The 20,041-nt window shown below is 39.5% G+C and overlaps 1 protein-coding gene across 4 annotated transcripts in view; it reads right to left on the bottom strand.

Annotated features, from left to right (window-relative positions):
* tpk1 (thiamin pyrophosphokinase 1) overlaps nucleotides 1–20,041 on the bottom strand; it is a 77,078-nt gene that overhangs the window by 37,623 nt on the left and 19,414 nt on the right. For 3 of the 4 annotated variants that reach the window (XM_042510281.1, XM_042510283.1, XM_042510282.1), the window contains exons 4-6: nucleotides 18,131–18,200; nucleotides 5,887–5,959; nucleotides 2,524–2,619 (exon numbers count right to left, since the gene is read on the bottom strand). In XM_042510281.1, the coding sequence (XP_042366215.1) occupies nucleotides 2,524–2,619; nucleotides 5,887–5,959; nucleotides 18,131–18,200 (239 nt within the window). The remainder of the gene's footprint in view (nucleotides 1–2,523; nucleotides 2,620–5,886; nucleotides 5,960–18,130; nucleotides 18,201–20,041) is intronic. The other variant, XM_042510284.1, reaches the window with a different exon arrangement.

Genomic DNA, 20,041 nt, shown 5'->3' with positions numbered 1-20,041 from the left:
CTATTCACAAAGTGTTGAAGGGAACGCAAGTTCAAATAAGAGTCATAGTGGGTAAAGAAGAGTGGAAAAAACATGGTACAAACAAAAAAAGTCATCATCAGCAACTTATATAGCGTTATGTCAAAAACTGATTGCCAGGCTCCTATCTCTCATTGGCAGACAGACAGACAGACACTCAGTTCAAAGGCAGAGTAAATATTAGCCATGCTGCGCAAAGAAAAGACCTATGGAAAGGAAGGACAAAAGTATATCCTCTGTTAAAGCTCAACACACAAAAACAAAGTGAAAATGCACAATGTCGTAACACGTGTGCGTACTGTATGAGATGAAGAGCATTTTTGTGTGTCTGCAAGCGTCTTCTCTGTGGTCTTTCATCAGCTTAGGGAGGTGAAGTGATTGGGGCACTCGCCAGTGATTGGAGCAACACTCAGCATGCTGCTTACAAGAATTCAAATAATGAAGAAAGAGCAAGAAAGAAGGGAAGATAACAGATAGATAAATATAAGTACAAAACCCTATTTTGTGTCATATGTAATCATATAAATAATGATCTTTGTTTAAATTATGGAATAAACAGTTTTTTGTGTTATATATGTTTTCTCATGTGAGGTATATTGCGTGGTATCCAGCTGACATTTTGAGAATCAGGATGGGAATCGAGTCAGTCTCTGAATCAGATCTGTGTGTGTCTGCCTCCGAAGCAGCTGGCTGGGCACGCGGCTTCGCTCTGCCTGGCAGCTCATTTTGGAACTTTGGATATCAGGTTGTTAGGAAATGCTTCACACTTTGAAAAGATCAAAACAAAAGTAAAGTATTTCATTTTAAATCTGGCAAAACACAGTTACCCATTCACTTTTTCATGAGTAGGTGTAAATGTGGCTAACATTATTCTGATGATATTTTTCAACACTTATTTCTTCAGGGAGTGTTAAATGAGCATGCATGCTTTTTTCCAGCTACACGCCATTTCATATTCATACTCCCACGCGCACTTACACCTCGGATCTGCCCGCAGACAACTGTAGTCAAACACTATTGACCTCTGAGCAACTCATGTTTAGTACCTGAAGACTGAATGCCTTGCTTGAGGGTGCTGAACTTTCAGAGGCTGAGGCAGAGAAATTTTAAGTATTCATTTTAACCGGTGTTACAACTACTGCTAGCCCTTTAAAAAAAAAAAAATAACAGGAACAACACCCTATTTACACAATGTTTTTGACACTGGTATGCTCAGGAAATCACTGCTCAAAGCCAAAACATAGTCAGAAGCTCTTGCTGTTGCTCCTCTCTCTCTTTCTCCTTTTCAGGTTTTTAATAATAAATGCAATATAAGTCAAAAATTATCTTTTCTTTAGCTTTATATTTTTCATTGTATGTAAATATCACTAGTTTTGTCTGTCTGCTGGTTTGTATAATCATTTCTCTATTTTCTTTTTGACATGTTTGAAATGAAATCAAACCAACATTTTGACTCATAACCCAGTTAAACCCATAGACTGTTTAAATAATGGACATAGCTATCGTGACGTCAACCACTGGTTTGTGGGCTGCAGTTTTCAAGCCTCAAGTTTGGCATTTCGGCTGTTGTCATTTCGGCTTTTGGGAGCCTGAAGTGACCGTATTTGGCAAGAGGCTGGAGCTGTGGGCGAGTGAGGGGTGAATCTGACTGGAGGCCAAGGACACTATTGGCAGAGAGCCTGTCACTAAACTGTCTCCACCCCTCAATATGCATAATTTTGGGCCTTAATAAAATGCAAATGGCTAGGGATTAAACAAGCTTCCCTGGATCCATTCATTATGCTAAGCTAAGCTAACCATTTTCTGGCTATAGCTTCATATTCATCAGACGGAAATAAGAGCAGTATTTACCTTCTCATCTAGCTCTTGGTAAAAGGGCAAATATCACATTTAGCAAAATTTCAAAATATTCCTTTAACAGAATACTTGCCCCCTCACAAACTAACTGACTGATCAAGGCAGCAGTAGACCAGCAGCTCCCGTGTTGAGCGAGGTAAAATGACTGTTTTTGTCAATGAAGTCTGGTTTTAAAGAGAGCATAGATAAGTTTCACTTTTAGTTCACTTCCCTGTCAGAAAGAGCGGTTTGTGTGGGAAATGCTGATCATTCGACTGAGACCTGAATTATGCAGGAGTTTGTTATAGCGTTGCTGTTTGTGGAGTTTTCTCAGTTTTGGGATTCTACATTCACTGGAGGCATGTGCAAAAAACATATTTTTCATTTTTAAAGTTCAAGGTACAAAGAAGTTTTATTTGTTAAAATTTGTTGTTCAAATGTATTTTTCACAAATTAAGGTACAAGGTACAAAGCAGATTTATTTGTTAAAATTTGTCCCTAAGTCCTGCTACATCTTTTGGAGTCGATGGAGGAGTAAATTAAATGCAACGTACAAATGGTCAGTTGGGAGGTGAAGTATTCCATTAGCAATAAACATGTTGGAAAGGAATTTGAAGCAGCTGAGGATGAAACTGGACAAAGTGTGTGTGGAGTGCAGTGGATGTTTACCTGTAACTCTCGTCTCTGAATTTCCTCCACCATGATTGCAAGGCACTTTGTGAAGTCAGTTAGATCCTGGTCAGCTGTTTCTATTAGCTTGCACCCCTATGCACAAAGAAAAATGGAAACATGCACACAGACAAAGAAAACAAAAAACACAATCAGATAGATGTACACATACGCAGATAGCAAAACAAAAACCCAGGCAGAGATAAGGGATAGGGGGATAAGAACGCACAGAAAACAGAGCGAGATAGAGAGATGGAGAGAGGTATAAATCAGTGTTTTAGTCTTGTCTGGCTGTCTGTGGGCTGTGTTGCTGAATAATGTAGAGGTTCCAGTCAGTGGCCCTAAACTACAGCATCCAGGTAAACAACCATGCTCTGGCTTTCTCTCCCTCTGTCTCCTTCTCTCTCCAATACACTGTCACTTTCCTGCTGAAACACACCAACTTTTGCGTGCACACACACACACACACACACACACACACACACACACACACAGTGCAGTCAGTTCACACAAACTTGTTCGCTGTGCTCTGTTTGATCCCATCCATCCTCCCTCCCCCCCTCTTTCCTCCCCCTCCATCCCTGCCTCCCCTCATCTCTATCCCTCCCTTGCGGATGCTTTTCTGTTCTCTCCCTTCCATTTATGCAGAATTATTCACCGTTTCCGACAAATCTCTGAAGGAGCGCCTCAAACTTTCCCATTGTTCTGCTCCTTAAGCATTACCATAAAAGTCTGTTCTCTCTCACGGAAAAAAAAGGTACTGCACATTTTTTTAGGCAAACCTGTGTGATATTTGTGAAAAAGGACTAATATTACAGACAGCTACAGAGGAGAGGGGAAAAGGGTGAGAAGGAAAAGGAGGGTGTCACAGCTGAAGGCAACCTGCATCTTTGTGTGCGAGTATGTATGTGTGTGATCGTGTGAGTGCATGGTGAAGTATTGGATCTGCATTTCAAACTATAAACAGTGTCCCCCACTGATCACAGTAACACACAGCACAGCACAAAGATCACACAGGCACTACATTTTCTTCCCTCTAAAGTGTCTGTTTATGTACCCTGTATTTGTTATGTATTGAACCGAGCTTCACCTCTCCTCACATGTTCTGCTTTGACATTTTGCTCGTTATAAAAAACAGATAGCCCACCTCACAGAAGAAATTGCATTTTATTTCCATGACCTTGGAAAGTTTAGTTTAAATATGCCTACAAAAACAAGTCTTACACAGCTTGGGACACAGAAGACTCTTGTATCTGGACTGTTTCGGTGGAATACATATAAAAATAATCCTTATCCATCACCACTTACTCTAGAAGTAGCATTGTATTTATCTGCAGATGTTTTTTTTTTTTTTTTTACTGTTTTCAGGACTTTATAAATGGGAAGCAACCAGAGGCCTGGACTTCACAGCCAGTTCAACTTGGAAGAAAGTGTACCACAGCTCATCTACGCACACACAACAAAGCTTGTTGAAAATCAGCAAAATATCCCTATAACAATCTCCACATTTACATATTTTACTTTTAGGTTAAATAGAAGGTTTGGAACTACAATAGGTGTTAAATCTATTGCTTCAGAATCACAACATTTGAGCTGTTTGTGAATGTCACAGGGAACTGGTCATAAGTATGATGGAATGCACTTAACTGGTTGAAAGAAAAAAAGGCTGCCTGTGCCTAGGTCTGCAGGAAGTGAATTACACCTGTAAAATGAGACTCTAACCTCCTCCAGATATGGTTTTTGATGACTGGGTCTAAATGCATCTTGAGTGCACTGACAGTTGGAGCCACTACACACTTGTATCCACTTTGATGACTCAGTCTGCGTGTTCTTGTCACTGCAGGTGGAACTCCTGAAGAATCTCGAGCATACGAGCCATTAAACCCCACTCAACCCTGGATACTAACTTATCCACTTAGACAGCGTGATGTCAGCTCTGTAACCCTGCAACATCACATACACTCAGAAAGCATGTCCTTTCTCAAGCTCAAGCTGATTTCATAGTTGATCTCATGTTGAGTTCCTGAGGGTTTAGTTTGCTGTATGCAGTGACAGCGCAAAGGTCACTTTGGGAGATCGTGTGCCTACTGTATATTCAGGATATTGGTGTCACAACATTCATATCAATCATCTGGACACTGAAGCTCACACAAATATACTAGTATTTCTTATATCACCACCTAACCCTTAAAAAACTGTCCAATGCATACACTCCTTTGGTGTTGTCAAAAATATTGATTTATCGATACATATCGATTCTGAATATTTCAAAAGGTTTATACCGGTACCTGCTGTGCTTTCTCTTTTCTCTCCAACAGTAAATGGACACACACACTGCTGCAGTACCTCCTTAGTCCCACCTTAGTTCCACCTCCTCTTGATCACAGTGCTGTCCTCTTGTTGCTTGTCTCATTCAGTCCGGTTGCATATAGGCTTTTGCAGCTTAGATTTTGAGCATGTGCACTGCTGTATGAAGAATACTGTTTCAATTCATGTAAATAAGTTTTAATTATTATTACTGTTTACGACAGTTATTGTGCTGTAAACCGATAAAAAAGTCATAATTTTCAAGTCTTAGCCTTGTAATGGTAATCTTTTGATAGAAATATTACATTTTATGCCCTTAATATCAATTTTCCGGAATCTATCGAAAATCACACACTGGGTTGGCATTAAGCCGCTGTTTCTGTTGTTGATTGGTTTTGTATAAAAACGCAAATGTGACATAATGAAGGGATTTTGTAGCTGCCCTATTGTGCGATCTCTGTGTAAAAAGGGTTATTAAGGAAGTCTAGAGAATTATTCAGAAAAGAAGGAGATACCCTGTGTGTGCATATTCACAAGACCTGTACCAAATCCGGTGGTTTACTGTATGTCTTTTCTATGACTTCACAACTGAACTGAACCACCAGCAACCATTTGTATGTAATTGTGAACTTTAAGGCTACAGTATACTGACAACAAACTCATGCTTCAGTAAATTCAACTGCTGTCAAACACTGTTCTGACAAGAAAATATCTTTGTAGTCAGTGTTACACGAAGTTCAGATGTACCTTGCGAAACCTGATTTACTGGGTGAAACTATGAAACAGAGATTCCCTGCCTGCGTGGACAAAAGTAAAAATCCTCTCTTATCTGCAAGTCTTGTCTCAAAGGAATACATGTTGGAAAAGTCAGCTTTTGACTGAAGTTGTTTACATGTCAAGGTGGTAAAGGATTCAAGTTTTACAGTTCAGAGTTCTTCAGTCCAAACTATTAAATTGTTGTCTTGCTTTTTGTTTATGTGTGTGTGAGAGCATCTCTGGGTGTACACCTGTACACATAGGTGTACACACAAGCTGTGCAAGCTGTGCTCCACTCACCTTGTCTGCATAGAACGCTTTGACCTCGGCAGTAATGGAATCAAAATCCCCACTGATATAGTCGGGAAGAAAGCTGGATGTGAGGATAGAAAATAGAGGGTGAGTGACAGAGGGAGAGGGTTAAGATTGCGAGAAAGACAGAGAGTGTGAGAGCAGAGATAGAAGAGAGAAGGGGAGAGAGGACATTGGGGCATGTGTCAGCTCTTTGATCTGTGCAGCGAGGGAGAGGGAGTGACGCCACCAGGGGAAGACGAAGAGACATGGAGACTGACAGGGTGATTCTCTGTGGCACTCAGCCTGGCCCTGTCACACAGGCACACAAACACACACACACACACGGCTGACTGAAGAGATACATAGATTGATATGAAAGCACATACATAGACACAACTGTGCATGGTAGCATACACAAGCAAATTTGAGTTTGTTTAGATGCATCAAACACAAACAGAATAGAGTAAATGCAAATATGATTAACTCTCGCACGCACGCACACGCACACGCACACACACACACACACACACACACACACACAAAATACAAACAGAGCAGGATGTACGTAGTGTTCATCAGATACTGACCTGTTCCATTACAATGACTACATTCTCCATTAGAGCTGAGGATCGGTTTGATTCGGTCACAGAGGAATCTGATGTTTTGAAACATTTGCTCCTTCACAGCAGTGTACTGAGTAAATGATGAAATACGGGAACACAAATAATTCATGGGTTTATTTATATAGAATACCAATATGTGTTAGAGGACAAAGAAAAGTAAAAGCAATGGAGACTTGTAAGCTGCAGTACACTGAATTTTTCTTAAACACTGGCATAAACATTGACAGTTAACCAAAGTGTTTCTGGTTTTTAAAATACATTTTTGCAGACAATCAAATGGGTTAAAAACTGATGAAAAAAGCTGAAAAACTTTCCTAAATACTAGATGTCCAGTGCAAAACATGTTGTGGTTCTCAAAACGTTTACACAGTTGAATTGTAAAAAAAGTGAGAAGGAAAATGGGGAGATAACACAAATCATGTGCTGACTATTAGGGTTACCAACCTGTCAAAGTCAAAAAGTCTAATCATCAGTTGGAGACCCCTCAGTCGACTGTGATTGTTTTGTCTGTCTGTGTTTTTCGGGGAAGGTTTCGGCCCCAGATTTAGCTGTGGAGGGAGCGTGATTCACTTTTACGCTGCTCTCTGGTACAGGCAGTCTCTGGTAGGCTAACTTGGCATGTTTACTCTATTATTATTGACAGCAATGTCACTCTGGACGTCCCACCAAACCCAGTTTAAACTCCCAAACTTACAATGGAAAAAAAGGAATGAATAGTCGAATATTTGTATTGAATAACCAAATCTGATTTGACTGAAGTAATTAAGTTCGATATAGCCCTACTGATAATGCATCATAGTCGCTCTATGTAACTAAAAAAGAACAACACCAAAAAGTTAAGTTTTGTTTATACATGCAGATTTCAGCCATTTTAAATAATTAAAATAGAAAATAAACACCTTTTTAAAAAAAAGAAGCTTAGAAGTATTAAACTCTAAAAACACATTATCCGTCAATGTTGACAGCTATTTTGCAGTTAGTATGCATAAAGCAAATGTATGAAGTCTTTTATGGTTACAGGAAGAGTCGTAGCTGGAGGATGCAAATGAAACTGCTAGGCTTGACAGCTGTTAAAGGCCACTGTACTGGATATGAAAAAGAGAAAAATATCAAAATGCATAGAAATTAATTTGCCCAGCTCTACTTTCCTGTGGACTTGAATAACTCAGAACTGCATCTCAGAAAACAGGCACAACGATCTCAAAATGAAGTAATACATAATATTAGTTGTTAACTACATAAACCTGGGAGAAATACTATGTTAATACATGCAATTAGGAGGATTACAACGGAAAATTAAACTGGGCAGGAGGTTGGGGAATATATGTGCAAGCAGGCGTTGCGTTTAGAATACAAATTTCCCTATGCATTTCATTCATCCAAATACAACTGTGTTTTGAGGCAGTCTGAATTCCCAGGGTGTAGGAATTAACAAGGTCTGTAGCAGATATCAGTGAAAACAACCAAAAAATCTACCAGCCACTACTGAGTAGAACATTCCTGTCTGAGAGAGACAGATAGCTCTCTGTTTATTCCATTCATGTGTGTGTGTGTTTACGTGTGAAGCAGGACCATGCAGGGATGCGGTTCTTGCTATCTAGAGGCATTAACAGGTCTGACATTACGATTTCATGGTTGGTTGGGTGGTGTGTTTGTTTGTGTGTGTGTATGTATGTGTATATTGTGTGTGTGTACATGTGTGTGTGTGTGCGCTCCCCAGCAAGAGGCGAGAGCGGTGTTCCGGTCGGTTGAAGAAAGAGATACAGAAGGATTATTCCCTCCCTCCCTCCTTGGTGTTCCCATTTACACCAACAAGATACAGCAAGACAAACAGCAGAGCAATTGTATGCAATCTGCTGCTACACACACACACACACACACACACACACACACACACACAAGCATGCAAGACAATCAAGCATCACCCGACTTGAGCTGGACAAAAAATACAATCCTGGTAAAAACTTTCTTTCCACACACACACACACACACACACACACACACACATTCAAAAAACATCTGCAAAATAAGCAGGTTCAAAGTCGCATGCACACTTTTCCCCTCCTTATAATACAGGACGCCACAATTGCATCTCCATTCAGAAATAACCTTCATGTGACAGACGGGACGAGACGTGACACTGAGCCTGATCAGAGCCTAACACACACACATCACTTACACACACACACACATCCCATTGTGACCTGTGTGCATGACTCCATCGGCTGGTAGTAATTGACCAGGCGAGACTCTAAATTCTGTATTTGTGTCTGCGTGCGTGAGCGTAAATGCTGTTTGTGTGTGTGTGTTTGTGTGTCTGTGTGCCTGACAGTCTTCACTTCCACATTAATATTAACTGACACTTTAATTTGGATGGGAAATAGAGCATTTTACCGCCAGTTCGTCTGAGTACCGGGTGGCGGGGATGGCTGTGTGACCTTTGCCTGTTTGTGTGTGTTTGTCTATCAGCCCACTTGTGTGCCCCTCTCCGCATCCTCTTTGCCTGCTTTTTTTCTCCTCTCACCGCCAACCCACACCTCTCCTTCACATGCTGCCTTCTCCTTTACACCCTCTTCCAATTTTGCGCCATTTCCGCTTGGCAATACTCACCTTTCTATATGACTGAGGCAATTTCCTATCATCTAGCCACTTTATCAGGAAACAAATAAACATTCTATTCCTTTCTTTTACATTGTTCATCTCTACTTCTATCTCCCTTAAACTAAGCCAGTCACTATCCTTTCATTTGACCACTTTATACAACAAAATGTTTTGTTAATATTCTCCTGCTCCCTCATATCTTTCATCATCTCCTGGATCGCAGCGTGACAGCCACTTCTTCTGGTCTTTTCATCACTTGACGAGATGCAGCTCTGATTATTTCTCTCGTCACTCCCATCTCCCAATCAGAGGAGGAGAGCCAGTGAAAGGGTGGAGGGATTATTTTGGATCACATCATTAACGACCCATACACATAAACAAGCCAAAGCAAAGCAACTTGACTAGTTCAGCTCTCTGATGCATATGGACATTTATATGAACTGTAAGGCACAGAGACAAACTCAGACAAACTCTGGACATATATGAAAAGTGAAAAGATATGACTTACCATTTTATGTGTGCTAGGGAATAATGGTTGATTGCATGACTCTGCAGGGGGCAGCCCTCATCAAAAAAACATCATGTGTCATTTGTTCAAATACAACCTCTTGTTGTCATGACTGCCCTTTACAGAAAGAAAATCGCAAACTGGGCACAGTGCCGCAAAACCTCTTAGAAAAGATTGGGGTGGATAGTAAAGTAGATCTGTGTCTGACTTGGCACTAGAGGGACAGCATTTTGTCAGTGTTGGTTTCTTTCAAATATGATCGTGATAGTTTCTTATCTTAAGCAGTTTTAGCTGCAGTTGAGCTTAAAGTCAGCCCCACTTGCATGTTTTATTTTGTTTATTTCCCTTAAAAATGTCTGATCTTGACTATAATTGTATCCATACAAAGTTTGTCACTGAGGCTGTTCTCACATAACTCTACTGAGGGGGGCGATGTTAGCGCATTTTCCTAAAATTTGAGATTCAAATGCATGCCGTGCAAGCTAGATTAGGTATGCCACATTTATGAAAGCCACTCACTGTTTAATAATGGGAACACATATCGAACAAGCTCTGACACAGTGCCAGTAAAGAAATGTGAAATCTCCAGCACAGAGTGGACTTATCAGGACTTAACAGTGACAGTCTGCAGCATAGTGAAAGTCTTCACAGTTAACATGCTAGAGTGAGCAGTTTTTGGATGTAAACTTCCCTCGAGTTTTCTGCCACTATCTACCATAACCCACCCTAGCAAATATAGTATGTTTCACAAACACTAAAACTGTGCCAGCCACTGTCAGTTAGCCTAGAGCTCACAAACAACAGCAATAAATAAAAGATGCTAACTACTCTTACCATTCAGATATGTCTGCTAGTTGCCAATTTTGGAGCACAACAAACTTCTTAAATGAGGCTAATGCTGTGTAAACACTACCAGTGACAACGCAACAACTGTAAAGCTAAAAGCTAAAAAAGAAAAAAAAACGTATTGCAAGCATTATTTCTCGATGAAGGAGAAAGAGAAAATCTGCAAACAAATTAGAAACATTAGTTTACGTAATATGTCCGGAGAGGGTCCCTAACCAAATCTTAACCATAGAGATACCAGACCAGAAGATGAAAATAATTTTTGTCATAAAGTCATAAAAGTTATTTTGGAAAGCACTGACAAATTACATATTTTGTCATTCAAATATGAGGACTTGGTGGTTTGTAGATATGCATTGTATGAGGTTTTTACATGATTTCATAATAAAGCAGTACAGCCAAGATAAACATGAAAAACAACCAATCAGTGTAAGCAGAAATGTTATTATCCCACTGCAACACAGATTCTAATTAGTGAGCCCTCAAGTGAGCTTGCTTGCATGCTGATGCATGTGTCTTTAACATCCTTATGTTAATCAGCATTAAAACACTTAAAAACACTTGGTAGCTTTGTTGTTTAATTATGTATGATTGTGAAAACATGTATGTGTGTCTGTACTCCCTGGATTTGTTCATCCAACAGTTATCCAGTGATTTGTGATCCAGCAGTGTCTAATCCCAAAGTTAATCAGCTCGATGCCCATAGGCTGTCAGACTAATAACCAGACGTAGTCATAATTCCACACACTCGTTATCCCCAGAACACACACACACACACACACGCTTACTTTATTAACTCGCAGAATTACTCTTAGGGCTACTCGGTGTGCTAGTGAGGGGTGGGGAAGGAATAATTGCAATTTTAATTAACCTTAATTGTTACAATTCTAATATGATAAAGTTAACAAAAACTAATGATAGCACAACACCCATTATGTAAAAACAAAAGTGTAAAGCCCTCACGTTAAAAGGTAAGGCCCAGTTCCCTGTGCTCATCAACCAAACTCAGCATGTCAATTTCCAACACAGAGCAATAAACACAGAGAGGACTTTTTAATCAGTTTATAATAGGCAAACTTCACTTGGAGTGGAACAGCATAGCAAGTCTAGTGAGAGGATATCTGGGGAAGAAAAAAATTAGAAAACTAGTCTGGCTATGAGCTTCTTGACAAAAGTTGATGTGATAACAAAGAACAAAATAAAATTAGAAGCTAATTAATGCAGATTAAGAATTGGAAATTACTGCCAACAGAACAGACCTAACATTACACATTAAACAAATTATACCCACAAACCACAAAAAGATGCAGCAAAGAAATCCTAAATTAAACAAGGCGTTATTGTAAAATGACTCAGCATACTGCTTTGATTCGTGTTGAGTGTGAAATGAAAAAAACTCATTACTAACAGCGCTGAAGGCAATTAGGAGGAAGGAGCCGTTCTTACCAGCCATCAGCTGGTCCATGAGTCTCTCAAAACCCCTGCCTGGTTTCATTTGTGGCGTAATCCTCTTAATTGCTGGCCTGTGACCCTGTTTTCAGGTCAGGCAATTCTCAAAGCCCCAGCAGTTAAATGGTTCCCAAGCTGTGTATATTTCACAACAGCATTTTTGAGGGGAGCTTTGGATGGATTTATAACAAGTGTGATACATTTGAAACCTTGTTAAATATATTCTAAATGAATATCAGCCTTTGAAATCTTTGCTAACCTCATCTGCATATCAAGTCAACTCACACGGGGTCCTGACGACAACGCTACGAGATACTGACCTAATTAAAACACTTTAATCATCAAACATAGCCGTTGGCCTGTCTGCTGAGCAAAAACAATAAAGCTTGTGAGATGTGAATGAGAAAACATGAAATGACAGACAAACTGAAAGAGCGACTGTTGGCGATATCTCTTTGCCACTAAGTCTTAAAAAATAAAATAAGTAGTCTCGCGCTTGACAACTTCATTTGCTGAGGCTGACGGCATTATCTCCTCCAAACCAAAACGCATGCACAATCATGTGCTGATACAACTACGCTCTGGAAATCTCCTCCACATATAAAAATGCTTAGTCAAACATGCACAGAATCATGTGTCTCCATTGTTCAGTAACTCGACACATACACAGACCCACACACAGCTGAAAATTTTACAAACTCTGCTTACAATTACCTCCACCCACATTCCCCCTCCCTGTTCATCCATCTCTTGACTTCTTATCCTCTCAGAGGATTTCATTAGATACACAAATTGGACCAAATGCTATTTTCATTTAGAATTGGGGAAGATACGAGCTAGATTTTCAGGAGAGCCACGGGGCCTCAGCTCCGACGAAAGAGCCCGAGCTCCCATGAAGGTCTGCAAGTCTGGTTGATAATAAGACTGTAATTTATCAGTTCATTTTATGAGGTGAAAGGCTTTTAAATTAAGGACTGTTGTTCAGTGGTCACTGCGGCCATGAAAACTTAGCGTTTTGAATATCAATATGTTTGTTCTGGGAATGAGAGCAGTTATGTGCATTCATTTGACTGATGAGAGTAATGTTGTAGAACTAAATTGATTGCTGATAATAATGTGCATTGTTTAAGGAGCAGCTGGTTTCTATGTAAATATAGTAGTGTCACTGCGAGTGTCTGATGGAGGATAAAGGAGAAAACATGTTGTATTGTCATAAATCTATAATGTCTTAACACTGAACACACCGTACAAAATGTGTAACACATTTGACTCATGGCAGATTCAGTACAGCTGATGAAAGGGGCCCGCAAACTTTTGGTCAGAACAGATTTCTAATTCACTTTAAGTCTTGTCGAGACCCAAAACAAAACTTAAAGCTCAAGCCCACCTGAGCTCAAGCTGCTACTGTTACTCAGGAGTTCCATCACTAACTGGAGGCTGATTTCTGGTTAATTCGAGCCTGAAACTCAGCTCTCTGCTGAGTAGTAACTGGATGATTGGGCCAGTTAACCAAACCTCAAACTATTGGTCTATTATTAAATGTGCACAAAATGTGAACTGACTGCATGTCAGTGATGACTACTGCTACTTGCTTCTTGCTAACAGAAAAGTCACGGACATACTTTCTGCAATTTGCCATCCGCGGCAGCTGCAGACCTGTGCCTGTTGTGCTGACGTAGTTCAACTTCTCCTTGTTCCACTTCTTCTTTTCCTACTGCCAGTACCTCTTTCAATACTTCCAGTTCCTCTTTGTCTACTTCCTTCAGTTCCTCATCTTCTACTTCCAGTTCCTCTTCCTCTACTACTTCCAATTCCATTTCTTCTCCTTGTTCAAGTTCCACTTCTTCCACTATGTCCAGTTCCTCTTCCTATACTTCTTTCAGTTCTTCATCTCCTACCTCTAGTTCCTCTTCTTCTACTAGTTCCAGTTCTTCTTCTTTTCCCTGTTCAATATCTTCTTTCCTTCTAGTTCCTCCTCCTCCAGATAGAAATGCTACAACTAGACTGGAGTGAGAAACAGGGGATTATATTATGTAGCCAGAGCATTCACACTTGCTGCATGTGTTGTGCATGCAGTCCACATGCTTTTGGGCTACACAGATGTCTGTGAAGGGCTCGACGTGGCCCCCAAGGACATGGGCAGATGACGACATTAATGTCATGCAGATGAAAAGGGGATTCATGTGGACACGCAAATAATGAAGTGGCTTTAAGTGACATTTTTTGAAAAAAAAAAGAGGGAGAAAGAAAAACTAATAGACATTTAAATTTAGGAAGAAAAGCATGTGTGAATGAGCAATTCTTAAATGGGCACAATTAAGGAGACATTAAGCAATTTAATGCATGTGGTGGTAGTACTTGAGATTCAATACCAGGAAAAGAACAAATAAGTGACCCAGATTTCTAAGAACTGAGCAATTGCTTCAAGTAAGTGTTCAAGTGCACAAACGTCAGCCACGTTCTGTATACACAAATAACTCTGAACACATTATTGTTTAAAAACCACTGGAGACAGCAGCATACGTAAATATCACCCGAAATAAAAGCGTATGAGGAAAAACTAATAGAAAATCGATGATGTATGGTGAGTGTATGTTTTCTGCCACTTACTTTTACATAAACTGAGAGAGATCAATTAAATAAAAAATATGCAAAAGGTATCTGAGTGGAAGTTCAATGTGGACTTTTTATGAGAATATAAATATGTTCTGTTTGTCTTCTAACACAACAATGAAGTTGAATCATTGTCCTTGACTCATCATGAGAGGCAGAAAGTCTTAGCCTGACATGCCTCCTCCTCTCTTCATCCCTAATGACTACCATTAAGGCTGTTTTGACAGACAATTACGTGGCACCTTTCTTTTAGCTGTAGGAGGCCGTCCACCCACGCTGTTCTTGAGGCAAAGCAGGGGGCTGTGGAGCTGACCGGAAACATTATTATCCTCGTTATTTTCTGATGTAAATACACATTTACAGGCAGATGTGGACGAATACACACACGTTGCCTCATTTACTAAGGCCATTGCTTTTTCAAAGGAGTTTGCCATCATTTACATTTCAAAGACAACCTTTTTAAAAAAAATTGTGATGCTACAAATTTCAATTCTGGTATGTCCTCCAAAACATCACCTAAGGCACAGATTCCCCACGGGCAAATGAATTGCCTTGATTTTCTCAACAAATCTGACATAACTTACATTCTCACCAGCACAAATGCAGTGACTGTGGTCAAAGTGATGTCAGTGCACAGACTGCGGCGCACTTTTGCTGGCTTCTCTTTTTGAAAAAACTAGATCTTAAAAGCCGACGTGTTCTCCCTGCAGTGAGGCGGCACAATTTGTCAGCATTACTTGCGGAAGTTTGGGGAGTGGGGGGAAGCTAATCCTTTCATGAGTCTGTTGATGTGTAAGCTAAAGTTTAGATGTGGGACCTCTCAGCACGCTCTGCTTTGCATGTATCCGACAAACAAAATAGCCCAGTTTTGATATTTTGAACTGAAGTTTATAACTGTGATATTTGGGGTGGAAAAAATGTCCCAGTAACGGTTTCATTTGAAGATAATTTAGGGAAAAAAGTGAGAGCCTTAAGATGTACACCCACACACATACATTGAAACTGGCAAGTGCAAAACAACATACACACATCCACAAACAGGCAGAACTCTACTCAGATTTATTTCACATCTTTATCTTGGTTTCAAAATAATATTTATCTACCAGCCCATGTTGTTTTTGTTCATCCTTTGTTTTGTTTTTCTTTTCCTACATCTCTTTTAATGCCTCTCTCTTAGATTACATGGTGCTGCTGTTGTCTGTGTTGCCACTGCTCCTAAAGCATGATTTTGATTGATTACTTGCATCTCCACCTCCTTTCTTCACTTCTTCTCCCTCCCTGTAGTCCATTAGTTATGGTAATGTTAGGTTAAATACATCTTAACTTGCTGGTGATTGATTTACACAACCCAACCCATATGCATTCCCTGCACCCGCCCTTTCTGTATTTTATTATTAACCATTTTCACCTCCCATTTCCAACCTCCCTGTATAATGTACAACTTTTCAGTGCAGATGCTGTTTGGGTTGGGAGCGGTCGGGCTAAAAGGGAGGCCTGGCTGTCAGCTCAGCTGTACAGGCTGTTGACAGAGCTCGGACTGGAGGGTCAGAAAATGGATCTGCTGTGTCACACAAACAGACAGAAGTATGAGCGATGCCTCTGCCAGCAGGCCAAACATGCTCAAACTCATACTCTGAGACAGAGATACATGACTAGTTTCATTTTGAAAATACAGTGAAAAAAATGCATGTACATGCTCACAGACATACAAAACGCATTCTTGTTTGTCAGCGAGGACCTCTTTTATTCTCTTATCTCCAACAACTCTGTGCTTGCTCATGTTTCACTCAAATCTAATTCTAGTTCTAACTGTGCAACCGTAACTAAATATTTAAAAACAATTGATGTTGGCTGTAGTTATGTGAGTTATTACTTTAATGTGCAATTAAATTATTCTCCCACCTTCATTTTATGATCTTGATCGGCTGAGATTGTTTCAGTGTTGATTTTGTTGACAAAAAATTTGATGATAAATATTCTGACACCGTTTTGTTTCATGACTAAACTGTAACAACAATGTCAATGAAAAAAATATTGACTTGCCTTTACTCTAGTGACATATTGTCAAATTTAAAGGGGCCTAATAAACATCTACTCCCACTAACAGCAAACATTTAAAATAATTTGGTATTAATTTTTGGCTGCTTAAAAAGTGTTAAGCAGATGATGCTCATCCACCTTAACAACACACTTTATACATTTTATGATTTTATGATGATGATTATGATTCACTACTGAGTGAAACATGACCTCGACTTTAGCAGAAGACCTGAGGAATGTCAGTGATATGAAACAAAAATAAAAACACCTTTAAGCATTCATTTTCATATGATATGAAGGAAGAACATTTTGTCATTCTCTGCCTAAATGACCAAACACATAGCTCAAGGTAAGCTCACTTTTCAGTGACATTTTTACAGCTAGGAGAAATATTCTTTAGCAAAATCCATCACTAAAGTATCATTAAACTGTCTGATAAAATTATGACTACAAATCTGACTAGAATAAATAAAAAAATTTCACTGACAAAACTAAAATAAAACAAAACAAGACTAAAATGTGATCTTAAAAAAACTAAACTTTTCAGTAAGCCTTAGTGACTAAGACTTCAGCTGAATTAGAAATGGTTGCAAAAATTGATAGTGGATTGTGTATCCTTTAAGCAAATTGTTAAGGACCAAAATAAATAAAAAAGAAAAAAGTTATTATTTTGTTTTGTAATTTCTTCATCATACTAGACAATAAAGCACCAACTTTGACTCTTTCTTTCTTTTTTTGTGAAACACAACTTTTGACAATTATAAATGATATTAAAGCAGTGCTGCATTTGTAAAGTTGTTTTAAAACAGTGTTGCTGGTTTACAGTGATTATCAACCAGACATTTTTGGCCCGGTAAACATGATAAACATTAATAGCAAAGTATGCAGCAGGTTTCTAAGTAATGCTCTGTTTTTTAGTGCATCTGGTCAGTCAACCATACACATTCATGTAATAACACTATAATAGCTTTAAAAACATTAAGGATTCCAGCACCAAACTTAAGCCTTCTCCTCAAGAAAAAGAATAAGTGTCCCTGCTGAAATTGTGTGAATGTGCTCCACCTCAGATCTACAACATAAACTGGTTGTTGCCACAATGGAACTGCAAGAGCATGCAGGCAGACGACTAACACAGACAGACATAACATCACATTCACACCCTGACAAAATACACACTCATGCTCACACTCTGGGTGTTAATGTGAAAGCCTCAACACTTCAGGGACACCTTGGACCCCAGATCCATCTCTGTCCTGACAGCAGTCCTCCATTAGCCACACAAACAAAAAAAATGTGGTTGCAGAAACCGCACATACAGTACTTTGTCACATACGGCTAATACATAAAGAGGGTGTATTTTCTCACCTTGAAGAAACACACTCTCGCGCACATGCAGCCAAACACACAACTGCTGAATATGGATCTACTCGAAAGTGAGCAGAATGCTATTAAAACAAATTCTCAATTTTACCATCTTTTTCCCAAACAAATATACGACGACATACACAGAGGAAGACATATGTGAAAACACAAAATAATTAATGCATATGTGAACACAAGGCAGACTCACCTGTCTCTAACTCCAGCAGTGATGTCATAGAGGTGATTAGCAGCTCCATCAGCACAAGCCCTCATGAGAGCTACAGAGAGACAGACAGAGAGAGACTTTAGCTTGTGTAATTGAGGACATTTCGTTTTTAATGAATTGTGGCCATTGTGCTCACTGAAGACACATTTCTGCCTATTAGAATAAAATCAAGTTACTGTTCAACCTGGTGTCAATGATGTGTCCACTTTATGTTTTGTGCTGGACATGTGGATTTTTTTCTAGGACAAGGGGGAAGAGAAATTACTTGCCCCATCAAACAAGTTAAAAGTCATTAAATATATAGATACTATGTGTCTTCCCATTATGTGCTACTTAATGCCAATTTATAACAAATGCATATTTTCCCCATAATACGTCTGACTCAGAATGCCTTGATTGACCAACCAGGAGTTGATTCAAGTATTCTGCAGAGTAAGAACTGCTCACTGATCACATTTTGCCTATAAAAACCGTGGCAGCGATGTTCCTTCGGGCTCCTCAGCCTGGGTGAGCGCCAGGAAAAGCACCAAGAAAATCTAACGTTACGATGTAAAAGTCAAAAAAGAGAACGAAAATACAACAGCTGGAGAGAAGAATTTGACTAAATGCGTTACAACAAAGAAGAGGGGTAATATACTTGGGTGTGTGCCAGGGCATTAACCCAACTTGCCTGACAAGTAAATTATGTTAACTGGCTAGTGTTAGCAGCTGTGTAATTCACCAGATAATGGTAACATTAGCTAAGCACCAAGCCAGAGATTTGTGACCAGCTCTCACTGAATCGGTCACACCGACCCAAAATTGCATTTTCAGATTAGCTAAACTACAAACGTTTCTAACAGTAGATGTGGGGCTGCTAGTCCGAGAGACAGCATGTTCAATAACTGACAGTTGCAGCAAGCGGCACCCGTCTGGCACCACAATGGCCATACTCTGTCAGCATCAGAGAGACACCTCCATTGACTCTCTGTCAACCAGGAGATAAGTGTGCATGGTTCATTTTTTATTAATTAAAAAACAGAGGGCTTGTTTTTATATATCCGTAGCCAATTGTTATAGGTTAATACTTTTAATACTTTTACTTTAATGACTAGTAAATAATGTACGTATTTTTGTTCCTTTTGGGTGGAATCAATTACATGCAATAAATGAAATACAAAAAAGTAAAATGTGGTTGCTCACCAACGGCCCTAAAAAAAGATTTAAGGCTACTGACCTGTCGTGACAACAAACCATGCACACTCCTCTCCTCTAGTTGACAGCAAGATAGAAAAAAAAGAACACATCAAGTCAAAATGAAAATAATAAATTACTGTCATTTTTACCCACACAAGTGCTTTTTGTGCCTGGACAAGTGAAAGGTAAATTTCCTTGTTTTAAGGACAAGTTCTTCAAGAATGTCGAGCCCTGAATATAGCTGTATGTGCCTGCCTGGGTGGACCGCAGTAATCTAGTCTAACTGGTGGCATACACATGTAGTTTTCTCCACACACATCACTAGCATCATTTCTCTCTCCCAAAAAATGTCATCACACTCAGACAGCATGACCGCAGACACAAAACACCAATAATAATTATTTTCTGTGGGATACAAACAAAAATGATGAACTACTAATACTTGGCATTGCCCTTTACTCATTTGTTAAGAATGGTATTAAGAATCCTGACCTGCTATTTATGAGTGCAAATTGTTCTTAGCACAAGGGTTTTCGACCTTGAATTCTGAGATGTGCGGTTTGTACAAGCCGAACTACACATGCGATAGCTTTCCAGAGCTGTTCTTGATAAAACTAGTGCATGCTCTCTCTCTACCCTATGGTACAGTGTCATTTCAATGTCCTTTTGCATTACAAAACAGTTGAAGTCTGTATTGACAAATTGAAGCAATTCTCA

This window comes from Plectropomus leopardus, chromosome 21 (genome assembly GCF_008729295.1).
Source record: "Plectropomus leopardus isolate mb chromosome 21, YSFRI_Pleo_2.0, whole genome shotgun sequence".
NCBI lineage: Eukaryota > Metazoa > Chordata > Actinopteri > Perciformes > Serranidae > Plectropomus > Plectropomus leopardus.
This window is presented reverse-complemented; position numbering and strand designations above follow the sequence as displayed.